The sequence below is a fragment of the Palaemon carinicauda genome, chromosome 2 (assembly GCF_036898095.1).
Source record: "Palaemon carinicauda isolate YSFRI2023 chromosome 2, ASM3689809v2, whole genome shotgun sequence".
NCBI lineage: Eukaryota > Metazoa > Arthropoda > Malacostraca > Decapoda > Palaemonidae > Palaemon > Palaemon carinicauda.
Window position 1 is genome coordinate 120,503,189 of NC_090726.1, and position 27,963 is coordinate 120,531,151.

General features: G+C 36.5%; 1 protein-coding gene across 1 annotated transcript in view; it reads right to left on the bottom strand.

Annotated features, from left to right (window-relative positions):
- Positions 1–12,765: 12,765 nt before the first annotated feature.
- The window catches only part of LOC137626682 (transmembrane emp24 domain-containing protein 1-like), a 204,999-nt gene continuing 189,801 nt past the window's right edge, over positions 12,766–27,963 (bottom strand). Inside the window, exon 5 of the mRNA XM_068357698.1 lies at positions 12,766–13,189. Within this exon, the coding sequence (XP_068213799.1) occupies positions 13,106–13,189 (84 nt within the window). The 3' untranslated portion in view covers positions 12,766–13,105. The remainder of the gene's footprint in view (positions 13,190–27,963) is intronic.

Below are 27,963 nucleotides of genomic sequence, written 5' to 3' on the forward strand. Positions count from 1 at the left end.
TTGGTAGACCACATACCAAGGCTTTCTAGCGTAATTCAAGGAATAACACTGATCCCCAATCACAAGGATCAACTAAATATACATAGATACAAATCTCACATAACACTTGCAAAAACTATAGGGAAACCGACCTGGTTACAAAAGGAGTAGAGACATAACAATTTGAGACCACTTACTTGGACTGGGGATATTAGGCAAAAGAGAACAATCTGAGCTCCGTAGCTCCGACGAAATCTCTGATTTCCCGCGCTGACTAATGGGTCCTTGGCAAAGGGGAGGGAATTCTTACCTTATTCATTTATAAGGGGTTGTTTAAGCTTCTTTATTTGCCACAAGACTGAGAAACTGTTAAAGTTCTACTTTAAATACAAGTGGGGGTTTAATGATTCGGCTGAAGGCCATAATTTGCCGTAATCCACCAGCTTAGGGAGTTCTTGGCTCGAAACATATACATAGGACATTTTCGTCGTGGTACAGTAAAATGACATTACCTTCGTGAATCATAAATTACAAATACTCAATTTCTTTAACATCCGCTCCTTCCCTACTAGGTGGTTAAGTTTTAAGCCCTAATACCGTCTCGTATTAGACCATAGTCATTCGTCTCAACGCCCGCGAGTTCTTCCAGCCTTCCCTCAATTTAACGTAACGTTTGTGGAGTTAAATGGCGGGACTTTCGAGTGATCACTTCGAAATACCCGACATCTAGCGTCATAAATTCAGCTACCTACACTCGCCGAAAGTAAAGAAAACTATCGGCATAATATAACTAATTCCTAGCAATGACGACTGAATAACTAATACTGATAATTAGTTAAGAAACCGGGACAGTTGTTCTGGCTTACTAAATAAAGCATGTGAAGCGAACAACAGCGTCAAGGACGCCTCCAGTTAGGCAATACCTCCGCCACAAAACACAGTATTTAAAGATAAAAAAGCGTTACTTTACGGCCAGAGCTAATTTATACAATATAAGAATAAGGTAATCAACTTTCTAGAGGCAGAAGAAGCTGAAGATTGCGCCATGCTGACGATTGCGCCATGCTGACAGTAAATAGCGAACAACTGGGAAAAAACATCTGGTCATAGACGCTACTACAGAAGGAATGGAGGACGTGGGCGGTGATGACGTCGCTTATGACGTCATCCGAGTACCAATAACAGTAACGGAGGAGGAGAACTTTGTAACGGCTCCTTCCCTATCTTGCCAACAACTTCCCCCTCGAAGCGTAAACGCTATGTGGGGTGCAGATAGCTATGTGGCGTGTCAAGAATACGTCCCCTGTTATTATACGATATCCTGAAGGGAAACCTTAAGGGTACTCGTGCCAGAAGTTAGAATTCTGTGAAACCTTTAGTTTAATTCTCTGGGAATATCACTGTAGTCATATATACCCTTAGGAAGCTACTAAAGGAACCTTCCATCAGGATGACATGGCCTGAGCCCAAAAAACTCATTAAAAAAATCTCCCATTCGCGATAAGTACTCTAAACTGACCGCACTCCTTTACAACTGACCTGCTTTGTGTTTTTTACCATCTCTGCAAAGCACAACACCCTATTTCTCACATAGTCTCTACTCATGTGTGCATCTCCCACTTCAGTCCTCTTTGTGCAGAATCACCTTATGATGTAAAAGAACCTGTACATATCCAGTGTGATTATAATGATTTTAGTTTAAAAGTTGATATGTTCACTATCCCAGGTGCCAAACAGTCAACGGCTCAAGAGTTGCATCATGTCAAGACTTACTGCATAAAACTTTGTATACAGTATACTGTGAACGGTTAGTGGTGTTGTACTAATACTTTTTCTTTTAATTTTTAATGTGTTAGTGTATTCATTGCGTATTAGTGTTATTGTTATATTAACTACTGTACAGTACTACAGTATGTACAAAATACTGTACTTTCCTTAGTAATGTAGATAATAGGCTAATTGCACGGTGAGTTAGAACAGTGTGAGCCGATCTTCAAAACAATGATCACTCATGATACCTTAGTAACTGTAAGCTACAGTATACAGTAGTAATAGCACTGTATATATATCACAGAAATATACACTACAGTATCAGCAAGTGTTGTTAGATATGAACAGCAGTGTTTTGTTGTCACAGTATTATATGTGTGGCAATGACTCGTGTAGTCTTACCGAGTGCTGTAGAACAGTGCACTTGTGTACAGTTACTGAAGTGTGTTCATACAGTAATACAGTACTTAAAAACGATAGTACAGAGCAGTGGGTTACCTAGTGTGTTCCTCAACAGAGCATAGGCAATGGGCAGCGAGTTGGTAAGTTCTGAGTTGACCCACCCTAGGGCAGCAACATTCGAGGATTCTTGATTTCCGCATGTTTCTGTTATAAATATTTTACAGTGGGAACCTATAATACTAACTACAGTGTTTTAAGATACTACTGCTAGAGAGTTATAGGGTCCTTTGAATGGCCAGACAGTACTATATTGGATCTTTCTCTCTGATTATGGCTCATTTTCCTTTTGCCTACACATATACTGAATAGTCTGGCCTATTCTATACATATTCCCCTGTCATCATACAACTAACCACACTGAGATTACCAAACAATTCTTCCGCGCTTAAGGGGTTAACTACTGCAGTATAATTGTTCAGTGGCTACTTTTATCTCGGTAAGGTTAGAAGAGACTCTTTAGCTATGGCAAGCAGCTCTTCTACAAGAAGGACACTCCAAAATCAAACCATTATTCTCTGGTCTTGGATAGTGCCATAGTCCTGTACTATGGTCTTTATAGTTTATATGTGAAAGCTTTGTTTTGATGTTGTTGCTGTTCTTAGAATATTTTGTTAACTGTTAATTACTTGTAATTTCCTTTCCTTAATGAGCTATTTTCTCAGTAGGAGCTCTCGGGCTTATAGCATTCTGCTGTTCCAACTAGGGTTGTAGCTTTGCAAGTAATGATAATAATACACTAGACATATTACTTAATATAAGTGTGGCCAAGGATGAAGGTTTCCTCTGGTGAGGAATACTTGCCTAAGAGAACTTGAAGCTTATTTTACTTACTGAAGGCTACTTTTGATTACTGCTGAATATCATCATGAAAGCACAAGTAAACAATAGGTTTGCATATTGTATGGTCACTCTAATAATAAAGTGCATCAAAGTATCAGTAATTTTGCAATATTTACCTATTAAATGAAGGTTGCCAGACTTCATGTATATATTTGGTCCTGTCACTTACTACATTTCCTGATTTTCAGGCCAATTGGTCAGACTACTTAACTTAATTTAAACTTGTACCAAAATTAACGCATCACTAAAATAAAGTACAGTACGGTAAGTAAAATGATGGAATATTGATTGAACTGAAATCAAAATTCAGGAAATTTTATTTCAAAAAAAATTGTTTAAATTCAGCAAAGAACTCAAGTCTTTATACATGACACCAACAAATTACAATAATAATTGGAAGTGCAGTAACAAGATGATGAATAAAAAATAAACCAGTGGTTATGATGTAAAATGTCACATGTGAGTGATTATTACATCAAACAAATCTCACTCAGTGGTAAAATCAAAAGAACATTTACTGGGCATGATTTAAAATAAGCTTTATAACATGAAAACAGTCTTGGGTAAGGGCTACTAACTTATGCAGGCACAAGGTAAATTGAGCATCTAGTACGTTCAAAACAACTGCACATATTACTGCAGTGATGTCTATTATTGAAATACTGTAATATTGAGTCTTCAAAGAGCCATAACTTCCGTTTTCTTAAATAAGCACACTAAGCCACTCATAAATATCCATATAAGCAACTGTAGGCATCTCATCTTGAGAGATATACAAGTTAATTTCCCAATTTAATTGATTACCAAATAACTCTCTCAGATACTTGTAGTACCTTACACATTCCTAATATAGATAATACCTTACACAAAAGATACAAATATTTCATACACACATGAAACTGGCTCATATGATCTCTTCTTACAATAAAGCATGTGTCTATCTTATGTGGGCTATACTTTCCTAGATCTTTAATTACCCACAAGAGATTCAATGATTGGATTTTTACCCCATAATTAGTGGAATTATATGTTGGATTTACTCAGGACACTAACAAAATGATTGACAATTAATATTTTACAACAGTCATTACATTGGAACTTTAAATGAAACAAAACTATGAAGTAGGCATCAAATTTGTAGAGAAGGTAAAATTAATTTAAACTTGGTATAATGAAATTGTATAAACCTTCAAATATCTAATATGGCTTGCCTATTGTCAGATTTGTAGCTATACAGAGCCATCTATGTATTATCTTAAGTTTTAAACAACCATTTAAAAGAATGGTTAAACAGTACAGTACTTGACCTAGTCATGATTTATGACCATTCATATTATCACATCATTCATTTAATTGTAAACAGGGATCAATCTTAACAATCCCAGGAAAATGCTGTAAAAGGGAATAAACTTTTAACATGGAAAAGGGGGCATTTCGAAAAATTTCATTTCAGTTCTGGAATCAGTGTGAATTACCTATTTTGTGGGGGACAATATATTTTCTGATTTAAATCACTAACTATATCAAGTACAGAATGAGGATCTTTACATTGTGTCTTATCAACTGTGTTGCTTTAAATGCTCATCTTCAATAAAATCATATAAATGACTTTATTCTTAAAGGTATCTAATTTTGAGTTTGTTTATTCTGCATATTTTTACACGCGTCATCCACTGTCCAGAACCATAAGGCCTCAAGCTTCAAAGGAATTACCAATGAACTACAAAGCACATGCTTTAAAAGAATAGCAAAACTAAAACCCTTATGGCACTGCATACTTAGAATTTCCTGCTTTAAAAGAATAGCAAAACTAAAACCCGTATGGCACTGCATACTTAGAATTTCCTGCTTTAAAAGAATAGCAAAACTAAAACCCTTATGGCACTGCATACTTAGAATTTCCTTGATATAATTGATTCTATATCCAGTTCTTAGTCAAGCAATAAATGCCCCATTCATAGATAATATTCAGTTAAGACCCTTCAATTCTTCTCCATACTTTTATCTAATAAAATCTGTCGGCTAATCAGATAATGAAACTGTCCAAGATGTTTGAAAATTACTCAAGTATGACTGGTAAAGCCCTGGTAGAAAATACTGGCCTGATTTATCCTGTCGCTCAAAGTGGAGGTTCCACTAAAGGAAACTAAATACTGTAGCTCATAACAACCAGTCACCATAAATATTGCCTGGTGTGTATGCCTCTCATTTAATCCTAATGAGGCAACCAAATAAGTGTGAAGCATAAAAAGTGATGTTCAATGGAGCAATTCACCAATTCATTATAGGAAACAGGTTGTTTCTTAGCAAAATATAATAATAATGACATACTAGAGCTATACATCACATCACATGCATTTCATTGAAAATATAAAATGCTGGAAGAGCAGGAGCCAAGAGTTTGTAAGGCTTTTAGATAAAACCTACAATACTGTAATTTATTTTTATGGTTTCAACAACTAAAGCAACTTATTTCTTTAAGCATTATTTGCTGTAAAAATTAAAATCCGAGAGTTATATGCATTAAAATCTAGATATGGAGATATTTGCTAAGAGTACATTATTCAATCACCTAATGTGTTATGAAATATTTATAATTACATGTTGTTAATCCAGTTTCTCAATAACATTGCTTATAAATAACTATTGTGAATGTTTAACCTTAAATGTTACCTTTAAGATCAAACTTTTTAAATACAATGGCAGTATTAGGAGGCTAATATCATAATCTGTAAACATAAAAAGGATAATGGAAGTATATAATCTGTAAACATAAAAAGGATAATGGAAGTATATAACCTGCCATGTAGCAAATATATACTGTATTTAGTAGTGACAAGCAAGCTGTCAACTAGAGTCAATTTTATCAATACATAAATCACGCTAGCAGTGCCAGCCGAACTCAGTTGAGTCCCTTGTCAGGCTGGGAGGAACATAGATAGGAGACGTCCCCTTTTCTGGTTTCATTTGTTTGATGTCGGCTACCCCCCAAAATTGGGGGAAGTGCCTTGGTATATGTATGTATGTATAAATCATCTCAAGATGGTTACCTAATGACCATACTTACAATATTTCATCAAGATATATTTACCTGGCCATGATACTTTTCACATCATAAGCAAATACCTTCCAACTTTGTTGACAGGGGTAATTTTTAGTCTGGTGAGCAGTCTCTCTTGTTGACAGCCTTACCAGACTGGACATATAAATTATATTAAATGTAAATACTGCAATGGTGCAATCTTAAAGCGGTAAGTTCAAAATAAATCTAATCCCGTAATTACCTCATTAGCACCATACATTCATCCTTGGTCCTTTGGGCAATTTTTGTACCATCTTTGACAACCAAAATATTTTTAATAGTATTGGTTGCTTTGAAAAATAGTTTAATTTTTCATCATTTTGATGTTTTTTAAAATTGTATACAGATATGGTGTTACCAGACCTTACAGTTTGATACAACAAAATCAGCCTGAGTTCTACAATTTTTTTCTTTCTACATTATTTTATTATGTTGGGCATTTATGGATCATTACCTCATTTTGTTCTCTTCAATATCAGCAAGACCTCACCTGTGAGTTATATCATGAATAAAAATGGATTTAGGTAGCTAGGTATGATGGACTTCAAAAATAAACTATGGAATGGAAAAAGGAGTTTTGCTCTTACAACCTAGTGCTGGGAAGGATATTTGCAATGAATACTGTACCGGCTATTTGCAATGAATACTGTACCGGCTATTTGCAATGAATACTGTACTGGTTGCAGATGCAGAAGAGAAGCTTGGCTGATTAGCGACAGAATTTGGAAGGGTGTGTGAGAGAAGGAAGTTGAGAGTTAATGTGGGTAAGAGTAAGGTTATGAGATGTACGAGAAGGGAGGGTGGTGCGAGGTTGAATGTCATGTTGAATGGAGAGTTACTTGAGGAGGTGGATCAGTTTAAGTACTTGGGGTCTGTTGTTGCAGCAAATGGTGGAGTGGAAGCAGATGTACGTCAGGGAGTGAATGAGGGATGCAAAGTATTGTGGGCAGTTAAGGGGGTAGTAAAAAATAGAGGGTTGGGCATGAATGTAAAGAGTTCTGTACGAGGAAGTGATTGTACCAACTGTGATGTGTGGATCGGAGTTGTGGGGAATGAAAGTGACGGAGAGACAGAAATTGAATGTGTTTGAGATGAAATGTCTAAGGAGTATGGCTGGTGTATCTCGAGTAGATAGGGTTAGGAACGAAGTAGTGAGGGTGAGAACGGGTGTAAGAAATGAGTTGGCAGCTAGAGTGGATATGAATGTGTTGAGGTGGTTTGGCCATGTTGAGAGAATGGAAAATGGCTGTCTGCTAAAGAAGGTGATGAATGCAAGAGTTGATGGGAGAAGTACAAGAGGAAGGCCATGGTTTGGGTGATGGATGGAGTGAAGGAAGCTCTGTGTGATAGGAGGATAGATGTGAGAGAGGCACGAGAGCATTCTAGAAATAGGAATGAATGGCAAGTGACTGTGACGCAGTTCTGGTACGCTCTGCTGCTTCCTCCGGTGCCTTGGAAGACGGTGGAGGTAGCAGCAGTAGGGGATTCAGCGTTGTGAAGCTTCATCTGTGGTGGATAACGGGGGAGGGTGGGCTGTGGCACCCCTAGCAGTACCAGCCGAACTCGGTTGAGTCCCTTGTCAGACTGGGAGAAACGTAGAGAAGAGAGGTCCCCTTTTCTGTTTCATTTGTTTGATGTTGGATACGCCCCAAAATTGGGGGAAGTGCCTTGGTATATGTATGTATGTAGTTTTCCCATCAACTACGTTCTTGATTTATCTGTCATGAAACAACTTTTGTTAAAAGATATATGGTAGTTATTATAAAGCTTTAAATCCTTTTTGACAACAGGCATATAATGAAAAAGAAATTTCTCAGGAAGGGTTTTAAACTACCATTTAGGTAAATTATTGGTTCTCTTCTCTTATTTAGTGCTGATTATACATCTTATATAGATTTCATAGGAAGATCCAAAAGTATATATGTTTTGGCAATTCACATCAAAATATTTTCCAGGATATTGAGTTCCAGATATACATTCCCTAATCTGCAATCCATACTAGTAAGGATAGGAAAAGATAGCAAGGACAGAAATTACTTACTGGAATCTCTCAATACTAACCAAGTATCTCTCTTAGGGTTGCGATAGCTTACTGGAAACGTGCCAGCCTGGCAATCTGCTGGACGGGGGTTTGAGACCTGCTCGGACTCAATAGATTCTAGTAATGTCTACAACCTCACCATCCTTGTGAGTGAGGTATGGGGAGTTTGGGAAAACTTATAGGCTTAGCTGCCAAGTCATAAACAGCCGCTGTATGGGACCCCCTGGTTCTACTTCATTGGAGAAGGGCCTTGGGCACTGATCATATGTATACATGGTCAGACTCTAGGGCACTGTCCCTATTCCTTGCCTCTGCCATTCATGAGGCACCTATCAAAATAAACTAAAATATAGTGAGTCTTATCAAATACATTTAATCTCTTCCTAATAAATTCCATCTCTCCATTTCCAGCTGTATATGTGTTTAGAATTCTAAAAATAATACGTACTAATTTCCATCACAAAACTTACTTCACTATTGCCAGATGACAAATTTTCTAGTACCAGACTCAATACTTCCACTGCACCTGAAAACATATTTTTTGTGACAGGACAAAATCACAGGCTTCGTGCTGTTGCTAAATCCCATAGGCAATTAAAATCCCACTAGAATGTTTTTCTCCATTCCCTGTAATCCTTGAACTGAGTAGACTGGAAGATCTTCAAGGCATGCTTTGCCTGATGGCACCTTGATCACTGATATAACACTAACATCGAAAGCTGGAAAAAAGCGCTTTGTTCCATTAAATTTAGGTGGCAATTTGCCAACATGGATTCACTCACGGCTCATCAGCACCAACTTGTCTGGACTTTGCTGAAATATGTTTTGTAAGAGCACTTTTAAATTGTTATAGATGTGGTGATAAAGAATAAGTATTTCTTCATGTAATTCCAGAATGTATTTATGAAATTCTTAGGTAAAAACCCCTCATAAGCTCATAAGGTGAAGACATACTCTCACTTGAAATATTTATCAAAGATAAAGTATTTTGCAGCATTATCTTGGATCATCAAGAATATTTAATCTTGAAAGCACTTATCACAACAACTAGTTGTTGCCTGAAAATCTTACATCCTCTTAATGCATATAATTCATAAGACCAGCATCTTTATTCCTTTATGCTGAATGGTTTAGATCTTAGGTGAGAAGAGTCTCTACTGATTTGATCCAATGAGATGCAGTATAACTTATGGAGAGTCATTGAAAAGTTTTTTATGGTAATAGGCAGCCAACAGAGAGAGGCCTTTCCTTGAACGATAGTAGTACAGCCATAACCCACTTCCTATTTCCCATGGTATCCTGATATGAGCTGTCAGAATTTTTCCAGGCAGTGAAAAAAAAGACTGGGACTAAGTAGACATAAATTATAATCACAACAGTATTAACCATCACATCTGTAGAGAAAGTAAGGAAAAGATGGAAGAAAGGAAAATAGAGATGTCAATGAGAAAGAGAAACTCTTCCCTACAAGAAGTAAAAAATGAAGGGTTGTTCGAAGACAGACAACGTAGGAGAGAGTTACTGAGGAAAGGCGAATGACCAGCGTTGGCTTACCTGGCGTCTGGTGATATCTTTATTTAGGATTACCGTGTGCTGGAAAAGTCAACCATTTTTCTCTTATTCCTCTTCTACAACTAGGATAATACCTAGAATGTACTTTGCTTGTTGCACTGTAGCAAATGCTCAAGACTTTTCAACATTCCATTTCCTCCCAAATATGTTGTTCCGTCTATTACTTTTCATTATTTTCTTTAGACCTAAGTTTTCTTTGCTTTTTCTTTCATTCTAAAGTAATATTTGTTTGCACCTTAAGGTCTAGGAACAAGTCCAAAAACCCTAAAGGTTTATCTAACTTACACCATTTTCCAGTCAAAATTTAGAACGTTCATTTGATAACAAATAAATATGGTCAGCTCTAGTTTAAAATTGACTTACTAGTAGGGAAAAAAGTATGATGTATATATCTTGTAAGCTTGGATTACTTTCTGTTATTTCCTTTGACCATTTATAAAATGAAAAGGTACATTTATGGATAGGAAAACCATACGGGTGCATACAGGGTGCAAGAATATGAGAGAAACTTAGAAAAAAAGATATATAAAGCTTGAAACAGCAAAATAATTTTTCAATTAAATAAAGTTAACAAAAACTCAGCTGAGGATATAATAGGCAATGAAAATTGTGATAAAGTTATCAGACTTCCATGCACTATTGCAAGTTCCCATATTTTTTTGGTTATGTTAAACATTTTAAATGCTTGAAATAATGGTACGAGTTTACATTATTGCTTTGCATTCTTTATTCAAAATATAGCATACTGTGTTTGAATCACAACACAAAGCAAGGTATTTAATTTCTGAGCATCAATATGTGAACCATGAATCATACTATAACAACAAGGTATGGAAATAAAGCAGCTAACAGCTACAGGGACACTTACTCCCATGTATATCTAGTACTGTCTCTATAAATTGAAAATTTACATGTTTCTTTTTCACCAAATGAAAATATTACATGCATTGGTATATTTTCATAAGCTTACACCAACATATCTAATAACTTTTCATATACGTATGATGGATAACTATCCATGGGCTTTCTTGAACTTTGAAACATTCATGGTTTGGTTTATTACAATCATTATATGCAAACAGGGACGACTACTTGGGGGGAACTTGTCCCTGAAAATAACTATATTCATGAAAATACTAGTTTAAAAATATTATAGCTAAATATTCTATATTTCATCCAATAACAGCAAACTGGTATTTGACTAATAATCTAATACAATGGATAGAGTGAAATACACATAAAAATGGCAACAGACCCACAATTAAGTAATTTGAATTTTTTTTTTTCATATTTTTCTTCATACAAAACATAAGTATAGTAGAATCTCACAATAAAATCTCCTTTTCATATTTGTTAGATAACAAAATGTGCGCATTATCAAGAAAATTAGATGTGACAGCTAAGGTTCAGCATCTCTCATTGCTTTTCATTTTGAGCTTTTGAAATTGTGCTGTTTGCTATTGCTGTTCTACAACTGCCAGCGAGACCACTGAGCCACTTCTAGGCTTTAGCAGGCCTGGCCAAAGGGAATTGTACTCACTAAAGGATAACCACATGAGAAAGACAAAGAAAAAATAGGACCCAAAACACGAGCATAACGTAAAAGGCAGAAAACAATGAAGCTAGGTGCCAAAGGGAAACTGTAAAGAGCTTTAGGTATTGCCAAAGGTGACATTGTGAGGCACCGTGTATGTAGCAAACATACAATATATGCAGGTAATTGTGTTGAGGGAAACAATCATCCTAATGGTAAATATGTATATATTGGAGACATTAGCTTGCGCATCTTCTGAGATCAGCTTAAAGGGTTCCTTCCCATGCCTTTAGAAAATCTCTAATATAGTTTATATAATTACACACTAAATTGTGTAAATTACGTTAAGTATTGAAAAGTATTTACATTTCAGATTATTGCTTGAAGAGGGTTTATTGCTAAGTGTGGAGAGAAGGAGAGCTGCCTTGGACTATGTCTTAAAATCTCCAAGATTTCCTTACTGCAAGATTCTACTGTGAATCAAAATGGAGAACTAAAAGAAAACCTCTTAGTGCACAAAAATATAACAAAGCCAAACAGTGCATATCATTGGGATAAAGTGCAAATTAACACCAAGGCTGTCAACAATTTTCTTAGATGTACACAGCTTTAACATATGGATGAACTGCAAGCTATTTTCATTACCGAGTCAAAAACCTGACAATAATGAATGATTTACAATTACACTAATCGGTCTTGAAAAGTTAATCAAGAGACAAGTAAGATGATACTCCTTTTTTGCCAGCTCTAATAATAGACAAATCTAACAAATGTCAAGAATATCAAAATGACACCTTTTTATACTCCTTTCCTCGAGGAGGTTAAAAATTCTACTTCTCGGATATCAAAATAAATTTATCTCTACTAAAACTCTAGTAGTTATGGATTGTCAAAATCAAACCAACACTTTCTTTTACCATCACAAATAGTTCATTTTGAAATATCAAAGTACAGTAGTTGAAAAAACTATTCTCCTTTAGGAAGGATAATAACTATTATTATCCTGTCTGTTAATGCAGGAATAATCGATAGGAAAAAAATTAACAAATGGTAAGGTTCTACTTAGGTTTCCTAAAAATATTATTTTAATTTCTATCTGAGAAAACAATTTCCCTGACATTGACCAAAATAATAAATAATGTCATGAATGAATAGATACATACATACATATATATATATATATATATATATATATATATATATATATATATATATATATATATATATATCATATATATATATATATATATATATATATATATATACACATATATATATATATATACATATATATATATATACATATATATTTCTTATATATACACATACATAATAAATCTATATAACTATGTAATATATACTGTAGAGTATATGTATATAATACATACAGTGTATATATAAATTTATATATATATATAAATACATAAAATATATACAGTACATATACAATTTATATATATATATATATATATATATATATATATATATATATACACATATATATTGCAAAATCTTCAAATTTCAAGTTATGAAAGAACCAATGTCATGAGGTAACAAAGTTGAGCGTTCTAAAATAGCGAGTACGTTTTGATATTTCAGTATTTACATGTGATGACAGCCAACAGTTTCCTAAAGGCTATATACTGAAAAATTATCCTTATTCCAGATGAACACATTCATATGTAATATAATACCAGACTAACCAAAATAGTTTTCTAGTAATAATTACACATGCATATATAAATAAATGACACACTAAATGGCATGAGCTTATAAGTATTACAAAGTGTATAAATGATGAAAAACTATCCATTATCTATTATTCCTACGATAATGTTGATGACGAATCCTTTTTCCATATCCCGTGTAAGCGTGATTTTTCATCAAAAAGACTCCTCAGCAAAACAACCTGTAAAAGATATACAATACTGTATAGACCAGTGTTCTTGTCTGAAAGCAGCACATAAGTGTCTTTTGTATTTCTTTGATTGAATACTCTACTACTGTATTATACAATCAGTTTCGATCAACAGATTAATGCACTTCCGAGGTAACAACAGTCTGTACTAAATCTGAAATTTCAATAGTATGTTAATTAATTAAAGAAATACAAAAGACACTTAGGTACTAGACTTAAACACTTATCGTAATAGACAGTTACAAAATCATCAATCTATTGATACTTAACACTGAAACAATTCTCACAATAAATATTACAATTAATCACTAGTTAATTATCAAGATCAAAGATATTATATGAGAATAAAGGTAATGAAACCTTTAGATACGAAAGTTTCAGTATATGAAAAAATCCTTTTACAAAATAACATAAAATGATGTTTCGCCTCATATTACAAAAAAAAACACTCAGGATACAAAACAAAATTTGCATGGCTACCGAAAATTTTAAAATTCACGTGCGCCACATTAGACCTATAACTCGCCACCATCGTCCTGATCTCCTAATGCTCCGCATCCTTCCAATCATGCATCTACCGGCGTCCCTCGACCATTTCGTTTCGGCATTTTCTATCGTTCAGATTGCATTCGTGTTGGAGATTTAGATTTCGTACTTATAGCTTTCATGTTGCTTTATTCAACCCATAATTCTATAGGCATGGGTCCCAAGAATGATGCAGATGTACAAGGAAAGAGGATGCTTTTTATAGAGACGAAGCTGGAGATAATAAAAAAGTACGAGGGTAGCATGCAGTTGAGTGTGATTTCTAAGGAGCATGGCCGAAATCCATCGACGATAGGCACTATCCTTGAGCAGAGGGAAGCCATAAAAGCAGCAACACCTTCTACGGGCATGACTGTCCTAATATCTACATCATTTACAATTATTAACAGTTAGGTTAGGTATATTGATTGATTCTAATGTATTTGGCTTTATTTCATTCTGGGTTTACGACTTGGAACGCATTAGGAGATTTATATGTAAAACACGACTCATTATACAAAAAAATAATCACGTTACAAAAGCCACTCTAGAACAAATAAAATTTGTATCCTGAGGTATTACCGTACAGTCAGCTCCCGCACTACGCGAGTTTAATCTTCGGGATTTCACTCAATTGCGATACAACTCTCGCGGTGGGATGATTTCAAACAGTCCGCACTCCTTTACACTTTGCTAGCTTCGCGCAACTTCCCTCTCCACTACCATCTCACTCTGACTCATCACCAGAGTTCTCTGACTCATCACCAGATTTGCCATTTTCTGCCTTTTGCATTAGATCTGTCACATTTCTGTAGAATTTAGCACATTCTTAATATCTGGCATGGTTTCGCTATTTTACGCCATCACGAAATATAATGCTTTATCCCGCTGATGGTATATAGTACATTCTCGTGTAAAGGACGATCCCTTTCGAGGGCAAAACCAAAACTTTCCTTCAGAAAAAAATAGTTTTCATTAATATACTGCAAGTAATGGGCAAACGACAATAGCAAGGCCAGCCTAATGTTACTACACTTTTATTATCCTTTACCACACATATTATAATTCGTGAGTTTTAACACAATGTTTACTTATTCACTCATGTTTACATATCCTAAACCACCATCTCTTGGCAAATATCTAAATAATCCTAGTTGCACGAAACAAATGCTTTTGGTGTCAGACGTATTGTATTGGACCGTGTGAGTCTCCCAACAACCAATACAAGGTGTTATTAGATGTCTGATGGTAGTCGACCATTATTCCAAGTGGGTGACAGCAGAGCAGTATATGCTAAGCACTTGAAGACTGAGTTTTTCCTGTTATTCCTCGTGTTCCAGTCCGGATATGGACTGATAACAGCCCGAGTTTATTTCTATTGAATTTACTGAGTTGTTGGAGATGTACAATGTTGTACATGCGAAAACAACTCCATATAAACCCTCCAGTAATGGTGCAGTGGAGCAGGTGAACTGTACCCTTGGTGAGTTACTGAGGGTGATTTCTGGGGAATCTCACAAATGGGACCAGTACTTATCACCTTATCACAAGCAGTTCTCAGCTACAACCATTCTCACCACACTGAGATTGGCTGTACTCCAGCTGAGATCATACTGATGGGTGCTCACAATGTTGACAGTATCCCATTGCTGTCAGTAGAAACGAGAGACCCATGCGCTGAAGGACATCCTCGGTACAGACTGTTTAAGGAGGGTTCTCTGGGTCTCCAGATGGTGCACCAGTTGGGACACATGTCGAATAAGCTCATACCCAGGTTTCAGGGGGTATTCCGTGTAACTAAAGTACACGAGAATAGGGTCACCTATGAGCTGCAGAGACTGCCTGACAATGAACTGGTAAAAGCTCACTATATCCAGTTACAGGCCTGACTGGAACCTCCAGTCTATCTTAAGAGGCACTTTCTCTGGTATCCAAAGGGTCCTGATCCTGTGAAACTTGGAATAGTCCAGGACTTGAGGATAATAGACCGACTTCCTCTGAATTCTCGGAGAGTTCTGGTTCTAGTAGTGATGGTGACTCCTATGGGGTGGCTGCAATAGTTGCATCATACCTCCTGTTTCGAGATTATAACAAGTCCCAACAACAAAGGAAAAGTTACCATCCTACTAGAACTATTACTCAGCCTAAGCCCATCCTTAAGCCAAATCGGACTTATGAGAGGAAAAGAGCACTGGATGCTTGGATATATCCCCCAGAAAATTTTGATGCGATCCCTGTATTGAATCCTAAATTGTTTCTAGATCATGTGGTCCTCCAACTGTGGGAGAACAGCCCCACTGAAACGTGTGAAACCCCGATTTTGACTCCCAAATTTGTGGTTCACTCTCCTGTGCCAAAATTTCCAGCACCCCAATTATTAACCTCCTCTTTCCGAGAGGAAGGTGTCGTTCATCCTCCAGGGAGTTGGGAATTCTGGGAATTTTCCAGCATTTCGTTGTTGGAACCACTTTCTGCTGGCTCCAAGAGTTCCAGTCCAGACTGGTCAAGACTTGCTAGTTTAGAAAGCCCTGTTTCTGACTCAGAGTGTCCAGTTATCCCGACTATGACTTTCTTGGCTTTTTGCCACCCGATTGTGACGACCGACTGTTGCCTGAAAATCAAACCTCAAGGGGATTTAGTCCCCCATGGACTAGGTCAAAAGGTCCAGTTCCTGATCTTTCTTTAGTTCAGCCATGAGTCATGGGGTGGAGGCCTCGTCTCACTGACCAGACGAATAATACAAAGAGAGAACTGTCCTCCATTCCTGAGTCACCTCAGAATTCAAACCCTTTCCGACATTCTGATGGTAGATTAAAACACCGGTCAGAACTCGACGCTTAAGTGGTACAGTTGGGTGCATTTGAACTGAACCCGACAGCTCTGTTATAGATTGGTTAAAGACAACCGTTTGTACCTGGAGAGTCGCCGGCTTAGCCTGTCTCCGATGCTGCAAGAGATTAACATGCCTCGCCAGTAGATTGCTGAATCATGGCGCATGACCGGAGAAAGAATTTTGAGACTCGGAAGAAGATCTATAAATCTTCCACTGAATTAATCACTGAGAAGAAGTTTTTTATTTAAGTTTTTGTATAGTACAGTAATTACTTTTTTATTAGGCCTTTTTGATTCCCACATTGGCATAGTTAAAAAGCTGTGGAATGGGACACCTTATGTGGGGAAAACTGTATTGAGTCACGGTTTGCTTAATTGTTTTATTAATTGCAAATTTTCCCTGACTGTGACAAAGTTATATTAGATTTAATATTTTTTTTATTGTACTGTAATTCCAAAATCAATAAGTTTTGTATTCTTTCAAATTGATTTTGGACTGCAATGAATGTCATTTCTCTTTTTACCTGGATAGTTTTATGACTGTATGCCTGTAATACTGTCATGTTTCCTGTAATAATAAATGCATGGGAGCATTGTTAGAAGGGATGGATGATAACCTAATTTCCAGTTTTTATTGTCTAATCCTAACACATTTTTTTCATATTATGAAACTGTCAAATGATGAACCTAATGTAATATGTATAATTGGATAAGGGATGAAGGGGCGGATGATGAATTAAATTTATCTTGGTTGATCATCCTACCTTTCTAATGAATGTTTTGTAATGTAATATATATTCACTTGCAATGCACATAATTAGTGTAGGGAGTTGTTGCTAGCCATGAGAAATTTTGAGATGGACTAAAGAGCTAGTGGGAGGGGGGGATGAATGTAAAAGAAAGACTTTAGGAACAATACAAAATCCTTTTAATTTTTTATTTGTAATGGTAATAGTTTACTATTGATTACTGTAGACTGTTTTAGGAATTTAATAAGCTCATGTTCATTATCACTCAAAATTCCTTTATTTTTATTCTTAACAGATGGCTGGCAACAGGTCCCTACACCCAGTAGGGCTTTGAAAGATCAAGTAGATTTATAAAAAAAAAAACAGAAACACTGTAAAATTAAGAAGAGCTGTCACCTGAATACTGAGATCTTTGTTTCCCGTGGATATTTAATGTTATTTACTGGACGTACCCACACCTACATGTCTGATGTGGTGCCACTGGCTTGGGTTAACAACAATGTCAGATCAAGAAAGAGCATATTGGAGTTAATGATCCAAACAGGAAATCCTCACTTAATAGGGGTAGAAAATAGCCCCATAGTAAGGTAATATCCTTTCTGATTGAAAGTATTTACCTGCTGACTGTACTCTTGTATCAATTCAAGTTGCACTTTATAAAACACAAGTAAACTCAATCGAGACATACTTTGCATATAGCAGTGTAGTTTATAATGTGCACAATTTAGAGAGAGTGTTAGCTTCTATGGAACCTCTGTATTGTTCAGTTTTCAAAGCAAATAAAATACAAGTACAATTGTTTTTGGGCGCCACATGAAGCATTATGCAGGCATTTGAATTTTCATAGTGACAGAAATTACCAAGTGCGAGGGGATTGGACAAGAGAAAATTATTATGAATTAACCTGGCTGTGATGAAATGATGCTGGTGAAGAATCTTTATTCTTCCAGCAAGTGTGTAGGAGAAGAAGGACAAATCTATGCTGCACACATATGTATTAACAATATTGAACTTTCGTGAGTGATATTTTTTCACAAAATGAATGTTACCTGAATTACCTGTTACTGGGGACTTTGTACAGTTTTCATATAGGGGTGTCCAACATATAAACATTTCTTGTTTTTTCAAATCAAATTTTTCTTTGAACCTAGTTATTGTGGGACTGAAGTGAAGAGGGATACTATACTGGTTTTTCTCCTTACAATATAAATTTAGTTATGAGAATTGAAATTTTCCTTTATCATTTGGTATTGTCAACATAGTTATTTGATAATTTTTTCTTATTGAATCTGTTTTTTATAATCCTCTTTCAATACATTTCCTCCTTGAGGGTGTTTTACGTTCCAGCCTATAAATACAATAAGAATGTTATTTTTTTCTCCTAATGTTCTTAAGGCTTACCTAAACTTGAAAAAAATCATACCTGGAAAGCATACTGCTTTATTTATTTAGAACTCGGCACAAAATAATGGGGATGTAAGATTCTAGCTTAAACGGATTTCGGCCATATTCCTTAGCAATCACACTTAACTGCATGCCAGCTTCATACTTATTTATTGTCTCAAGCTTCGTCTCCATAGAAAGCATTCTCTTCTTCTTTTCCTTCACATCAGCAACTTTCTTGGAACCCATGGCTAATAACGTACAAGTTGAATAACACAACACAATATAGTTCAGTAGGTAAGAGCACAAAAGTGAAATCACAAACACAAATCATTTTCATTAGATAGAATTTCTACAATTGGTATGCAACAATTCAGCATATATGAATAAGTATTTCAGGAAACACTAGTGTTTGTGTGAGCAGTCAATAATCAAGACAGAGATTCCATGATGATATTCATATCACATACTGACCAATAAAGAAAAAGACATAGAAACACTTGGAATGTCGCCTTGGATTTCCTTTATGATATTTCAACGTTGATCACTCCTTTTTGGAAAATTATCATCTATACAGATGAAAAATATTTTACATCAGTGGAAGCACGAACAAGGCATTGCTGGAGGGGACGGAGTACCCGCTATGATGAGACAAATATTCAGAAAAGAGCTATGAGTGAAAGAGTTCGTATTAATTTGTGCAGTTACATGATTATTTGGAAGGTTCATGAGCAATGATTATGTAGATATCCTCCTTCCCACAGTGTGAGCCATGGCCATTCTAAATGCACACTCAATCGTTCTAGTGCACAATAATAGCCCCATCCATACCAACACAGTAGTTAGAGTATCACCCAGAAATCCAGGTAATAAACTGGCCACCAAAGGGGAGCAACCTCAACCCCATAGAGAACTTATGTTTAATAATGGTTTGTTAATGGGAAGCGGGAGAGCAACGAACGTGCTAAGCCATCTAAACAAGAGTGCGTTTGAATTGTGGTTGTTAATACTTCACTCTGCTTGGGATTATAGCTTCTTTCTTTTCCAACTAGGGTTGTAGCTTCGCTAGTAATAATAATAATAATAATAATAATAATAATAATAACAATAATAATAATAATGGTGGATGGACATCAAACCAAGGGGCGTTTAGTTTACATTGTATATATGAATGATTCTTGAATTAGAATTAAAATAATGAACATTTTTCTTTACTTTTCAGCAAATATTTATATTCAGTAAGCTAAGCAACTGCATTGTGTCACTGTAGTCTAGTTTTTACACAATACTCCTGGGGTCATATTATAATCTAAATAAAGACATCTATGAAATTAAGATGTCTCTTATCAACCATCTTTAATACTAACTGAATATAATTGCTTGTTAACCAGGAAATTACAGCTGGAACCAGAGCTTATTCAGTGGGAACATAGAATCAACATGTGTTCCATATCATAGTAGCAATTAAAACAATACTGCATTTTGTATAAGTGAATGCAGACATCCTAATTTGCCCAGCTTTCACCCAATTTGTCTCATTGTTACTAACATGTAGTCAGTAACTATCATAGAGATATTCTATCATGCAAATATTTCAAGCATTAAGTGACTTGTCTTCATAGAATCTACAAAATGCAGTAGAATTCATTTGTGGTGGCACAAAAGTTCATACCTCAATATGAACCGTATCTTAAAAAAAAAGAAAGAAAAAAAAACTTAATGAGACTAAGAAAAGCTATGAATACACCTAACCGAACCTTACGTAGTGTAAGCTAGGGGAGGATATAAAGAAATATGAAGATTATTTGTAGTTGCTCTCTGATGATTGACTGCTCACACAAAAACTAGTGTTTACTGAAATACTTGATATGCCATTTAAGAAAAATTAGTTATTATTGGACTCGGGAATTGGGTATAAGTGGGGTTTTCAGTCTGGGCAAATTTTCCAAAGTATACAAAAGTTCATTATTTTAGCTAATAACTTTTCTGTTAGAATGTTACATCGAATATCAACAAGTGTGTCTATACAACGTAATTATAATTTGGAATCATTGACGAAAATATTATGATACTGATCAATTGATAGTGAATTACTTTCAAACAAAATTTCTCCTTCCCCGCCTTTAAAATCACATTCTTTTGATACACAAATACACACATGCACGCACACACACATATATATATATACACTGTATATATATATATAGAGAGAGAGAGAGAGAGAGAGAGAGAGAGAGAGAGAGAGAGAGAGAGAGAGAGAGAGAGAGAGAGAGAGAGAGAGACTCCTAGCTGGTGTTTACAAAAGATTTTCAGTCAAGACATAATAATTGCCAAACTAATCATGGATAATTTTTGTCGACAAGTTGTTCGAGAGAAGGGTATAGTAAAAACACAGCAAATATAAGTTAGAATCATTATAATCATAAAACTAGGATCGTATTGTGTGATATTATATTGAATTTGCGTTCATACATATAATTTTGTGTTTCTTTGGCCATCACACACCATACAGTTCTAACAAATGGTACTTCCCCTGTCCGTCGTCTTGCCCCTTCTTGGCATCCTCCCCTAGCCTATCACCCCACCCCTGCTCGTGGTCTTCCCTCCTAACTACCAAACTCTTCTACACCTGAAGTTCTGGAATCTCTTGATATTGGGGGTGACAGTGGGGAACCGGAGACAACAGGACATTTGGATTTGACTGAACCTTGGTACAGAACTGTGGTCGAAGTCAAAATGAGGGTTGCTTCACCTGGCAGGTGGAAGGGCTGACCCTCCACCTCTCAGGAACTATGTTTACCTTGTTAAAATGTTCAATGGCCATTCCAGCTTATCAGAAGGCATAATTCTATTAAAGAATGATGACTGTATTTGCGTAGAAACATATTCTAGGAACAATGATATCAATATTACAGTACTTGAGTTACACAGAAAATCTATTGTAAAATTATGTGTATTTACAAACACATACATGGCCAGTGAATGTACCGTATGTTGCGGAACATCTTAAAGCAAAAGTTATCTATTTTACCATTAAATCTCTTTCTCATATGTAAAGAGTCTTTTTAACGTTTACCATGTCAGGAAATACCTGTTGAGCAGTTACAAGAGCTACGCACAAAGTGAGTGTAAGGTGTATCATGCATAGAGTTGTCACCAGAGGATTGATTGATTGACAAAGTTTTCTGGCATCCTGACATCTAAGGTCATTGACGCCGATAGTATTTATTATATACGAAAAATAAAAGAGAATTCAATTAAAGCCATCAAAGTTAAGAAGTCATTATAATAGTTAAATAGTTTTCAGAAGACCTGCTTCTGAAATAAATCTAAAAATTCCACTTGCATAGTAGGACACATCATGTCCAAGAATCTTGGCAAGGATGAACCTGCCAACCTCACCTCGAGCCTCAAACAGATATCAATTTCTCAAGTTAGTAAAATTAGGGCATTCGGTCAACAAATGCTTCACTGTTAAAGGTACTAAACAATCCTCGCAATACGGTTGGTGTTGGCCCTTCAGCAGAAACTCGTGTGTCAACCGTGTGTAACCAATACAGAGACGACAAAGAGTCGTCTCCCATTTTCGAGGCATCATATTATACCTCCAAGGTGATATGATATTTGTTACTTCCCTCATTTTATTGCCACCTTGACTATCCCAGTGCTGTTGCCATTTATTACAAACCATTTTCTTGATGTAAGGTAGGAAATCATTACAGGGAATGGGATACCTCCTTGGTAGCAACTCGGATGCCGCACTCTTCGCCAGTAAATCTGCCTTCTCATTTCCAGACACACCTACATGTGCTGGAACCCAACAAAATCGAACTGTTATACCTCTCCGTCCAATAATATAAAGCCATTCTAAAATCTTTAAAACTATAGGGTTACTAGAATTAAAACTTCTAAAGCTTGAAGAACACTCCTTCCATCACTAAAAATTGTAAAATTACCCTCATTTTCCAAAGCTATTTTCTCAATAGCGGTTAGTATGCCATACAGTTCGGCAGTAAATATGGAAGCTGTTATAGGAAGTGCACCTCTACAATTAAAATTATTACTATGTACTCCAAATCCAACGTCAGTATCAGATTTGGAGCCATCAGTATATATATAAGTCGATCCCCTATGTTCTGCAACATGTTCCATAAAAAGAGACCTGGATTCTAATTAACTCCAATAAAGTATTTACAAAAAGATACATAAGGTAATTTCCATGGAGGCGTTGATGATACCTTGAATGGAAGCACCTTAATTCTAATTATATCCAGATTGTTTAGTAACTTTTTCAACCGAAACCCAAAAGTTTGAGAGATTTTGGGTGCAACTCAAAGTATGTTGAGTGCCTTACAAGGCTTGCAGTCTGAAGGGCTAAAGAATTAGGGAGTCTTTGCAATCTAAACCAATACCCAATATTAGAGGAGATTCGATAAATGTCCAGAGGCAACTCCCCAGCATCAACAAGGAGACTTGTGATAGGTGATGTTCTAAAGGCTCCTGTGGACAATCTAATACCTGCATGATGAATAGAATCTAATATTTTTAACCGGCTTGGGGTGGCTGAGGAGTATATTTCGCATCCATAACTAATTTTGGAAAAAATCAAGGTCTTGTATAATTTTAAAATAGTATTGCGGTCCGCCCCCCAATGATGTATAGGACAATACTTTTAAAATATTCAGAGCTCCAACACATTTAGCTTTCAACGCTTTTAGGTGAGAAACCCATGTAAGTCTACAATAAAATATCAAACCTAAAAATTTGGCTTCCGATACACATGGGATCCGTTGACCTTTGATGTATATATCCGGGTCTGGATGTGCTCCCCGGATACGACAGAAATGTACAATAGTAGTTTTACTTGTCGAGAACTTAAATCCATTCATATCGGCCCACTGGATAATTTTGTCAATTGAGAGCTGTAGTTTTCTCTCGACCATTGCCATTCTGGCTCCAGCAAATGATATGGAGAGATCATCCACAAATAATGTTGAGAGAACATCCTGGGGAATGGCTGAGGATATCCCATTAATTGCTAAGGGTTACACTCAGCACACTACCCTCAGGAACTCCTTCCTGGCACTTACTCTCTGATAGAGTTTCCCCCAACTCTCACTTGAAAAACTCTATGTGAAAGAAATGCCTGAATAAATAGTGGCAGCACTCCTCTCAATCCCAAATCATGAATGGTTTTAAGTATACCATATCTCCATGTGGTATCATATGCCTTTTCAAGGTCAAAAAATACTGTAACATGGTGCTGTTTGGAAGCAAAGGCTTCACAAATAGAAGACTCAAGTCGTATCAACACATCAGTCGTTGAGTGCATTTTTCAGAATCCACATTGAATCGATGATAAAATACCTTTCTTTTCAAGGTACCACATCAGCCTTGCATTGACCATCTTCTCCATGATTTTACATAAACAAGATGTCAATGCAATAGGATGATAGTTTGCTGCTAAAAACTTGTCTATACCGGGTTTTAAAAAGGCTAAAATAATGACTAGTTCCCAAACACTTGGGTAACTATGATCATGCCATATTCTATTAATAATGCTTAAAATTAATAGCTTTGTATTAAAATGTACATGTTTAATCATTGCATATGGAATTCCATCGGGTCCACGGGCTGTATCATTGCAATGAGCAAGTGCGGAATCAAATTCTCTTTCAGTGAAAGGAGAATTATACGACTCTTCCCTTCTTGTTGCAAAATTTAAAATTTTCTTTTCTTCAATGCTCCTATACTGGTGACCAGGGGCTCCTTCACACTTGCTGGATACATTTGAAAAATGATTAGCCAGGGCATTGCTAACATCATTTGCTTCAGTTACATACTGACCATTCACCTTCAACACTGGTGGTGGGTTGGGGGTGAATTTGCCAGCTATCTTTTTTACTTTCCTCCACACAGAAGATGGTGGTGTTCTACTGTTAATGGAGGAAACAAAAGACATCCATGACTGGCGCCTTACTTCTTTCATGGCACGACGGAACTGTGCTCTACATTTCTTGTACATAATTAAATTCTCATCAGTTCTGCGTCTACGCAATCGTGTTAGAGATCTTCTTGTGGCTCTGTGGAGGGCAGTTAGTTCTGAAGACCACCAAGAGACTGGTCGTCGTTTGAATAACCCTGTTGTTTTAGGAATTGAATTGACTCCTGCTGTATGGAGAGTTCCATTCAGTAAGTCTATGGCATCATCGATATTTTCAACCTGTCCTGCATCCCCTCAATTTCGCTTAGCTTACGAAATTTATCCCAGTCCGCCTTGTCAAGATTCCATCGTGGCGATCTCTGTAAAGGTGGACCATTGTTAGTGTTTATAATGATTGGTGCATGATCACTAGTATGCCAATCATCTAATGTTCTCCAATCGAAGTCGAGAAGGCAATTAGAGCTTACGATTGATAGGTCAATACATGACAAGGTACCTGTCTGGACATGAAAGTGTGTGGGCTCTCCTGTATTAAGGAGTCCCACATCTTCATTTTCTACAATTGATGATATGATATTTCCCCTCGTGTTTGCTAAAACATCACCCCACAAAGGATGTCTACCATTCAAATCTCCAAGTAAAAGAAAAGGTTGAGGGAGTTGTTGAATCACCTCCACTAAGTTATCATACAAAATGTTATCATTTGGAGGCAAGTACAGCGAACAAATTGTATATTTTCACCCTATGTCAGTCTGTACAACCACTGCCTGCAGAGGTGTACGAATAGACAGAGAAACTTGGGGAACATCTCGATGAACGTATGAGACTTCCGCCATGGCTCCCCACTTGGTGATCATATGGTGTCCTATAACTAATATATTCGTGAGGACAAGGGGTATTATGATCAAGTTTGCTCTCCTGTAGACAAATAATTATGGGGGAATGCTCATGAATAAGGAGCTTAAGTTCTTCATATTTGGCCCTTAAACCCTGACAATTCCATTCCAAAATGGAGGAAAAAACTATGGTTTATAATTTGGTAGACCCCTTGGATGGAGTCTTCCCATTAGCAGTTTTTGATCTAATACTATTTTTAGGTGGTTTTATTAAAGAGGGTCTTGATAGATTGGGTTTAGCATTTATGATTTTCTTTTTGTCTTTTTGATCTGATTGTTGAGGAGGTTGGTGGACCTCCACTTGAATTTCCGATCTATTCAAATTGACTTCCAGATCAGAAATATCAACAGACAAATCATCATATTTATTTGACATCGTAATTTTGATATTTCTTATGGAAGGGGGCGAGAGAGATGGAGGTCTCTCTCTTTTCCGATTAGTAGGTGGTGAGTGACCAGGTTTTTGCACCTTCCCCAATACAGGTGCACCTGGTAACTTGGTGTCAGGTGGCATCTCCATCAAATCAGGCAAGGACATGGCCTGAGAGAGGTTAGTACTATTGTTGGTAATGGGGGATGAAGGCTGTACAGAAATGGGCAATGACCCATCTTTAATACACTGTGGCAGAGCCTCAGAAGGCAATATGATTACATGGTCATGCAGTACTTTATTATCAGAGGTTGTATTTCTTTTCTTAGGATTACTGGCAGTGCTAGGTGGGGTTGATGTCTCCTGTGGTAAATTTACCTTTGATTTTAAGGCCTTTGCATAGCTGGTTGATTTATTCAACAGTCTTTTTGCATGTCCCACACTTATGTGTTCTAAACTTGATTTGTTTAGGGCAGCTTCCTCCAACTTATACAGTTCGCATCTCCTATCAGTTGATTTATGATTCAAATTGCAATTTGAACACCTGGCCTCAAGTGTACATTCTCCATGATAAGTTTTGGAGCAAATACCACACATTTTTCCATTTTTGCAAACTTTGGATGGGTGTCCAAATTTAAAACAATTAAAACATTGCAGGGGCTTTTGTTTGAAAGGCCGAACTTTAATCCTTTCATTTTCAATAAAAATATGGAAAGGTACATCAGCATCCTGGAAAGTAAGTATAATCATTGAAGTTCCAGGAACCTTATGCACTTTCCATACATTTAATGGACACATAGAAAGTATCTCCTCCTCTGTAAATTCGTACAGGTCCTTATTAAAGACCACTCCCCTTCCATAACTAAAATTTAGATGAGGTTTCATTTTCAATGTAATTTCATCACTGCCTGTCTGTAAGTTAGATAGTATTGTAGACTGAGTCGAAGATTTGGCATGGATGAGATAACTATTCTTCCCAAAACAAGATATATCTCCAGGTGCTATGGTTCCTACTTTTTTTTGGATAAACTTACATATCTTAAAATAATTCCCTATTATCCCTTTAGGTTCAGCTAAGAGCCACATTGGTAGTTTGGGTTTTCTCTGTGAAGGCATGGGTACATTTCTGTCTTTTTCAAACCAATCAGCAGGTTTGTACACATCCAATTCCTTTGGGACCTTATCACAGAGAGCTCCCATGATGTTCAATTCGTTAATTTTGATACTACTAATATTACTTATGGCATTAAACGCTTCATGACTTTCAAAAGATATCCAAGAGTCCCATTTTTCATCTCCGAGTCTCATCCTTATTTCCTTTATCAATCCATAGCACTCAAATGCTCTATATATATCATCATAATTTGTCTCTAATGGGATTTGGGAAACATGAAGGAATCGTAGTTTCCCTGTGTTACCCAAATTGCTAGATTTTTTAACATCAGTAGAGTGGTCCTTTTTAGTTCGAAGGTCGTCGACAGAATTTTCCTTAATTACAGTAGCAGAAGTCGTCAACAGTGCCGGGGGGGAGTCAGCAAATCCAGGGGATGGGGAGTCAGTATATGAAGGGTCCATATTTAAGGGTGGGATTTTCATGTTTTTTGTTGTTGTTTTGTTGGTTTACCTGTTTGAGAATTATAAGAAAGTATCATACGTTGGAAAGGAAATTTGTATTCTCCACTATCGGCACAATGAGAGTATACTTCCCAGATGGTCCACTCCATACCCTACCCGAAGGATAGCATCAAAACAGATATAGAGGCACAGGTGTAAGCTAAACCCGCCTGTTAGGACTAATACCAAGGAAATAGGGAATCATCCTCCCCATATCTGTAATGATGGGCTTCCGGCCAAAATCCAAGAGTCCCACCTCAAGGATTGGATCCCCCTGGATTCCGATGACCCAACCCTTGAGAGTAGTTCCGCCAAAAAGGTTCAAACCATCTTTGGGATGGCTGAGATCATCCAATACTCTCATATATAGCTTTGAATGCGAATACCTCCCAACCGTGATCCCTTCTCCCATTCATCTATGCAGGCAGTAATAACGAATGTGGAAATATCCA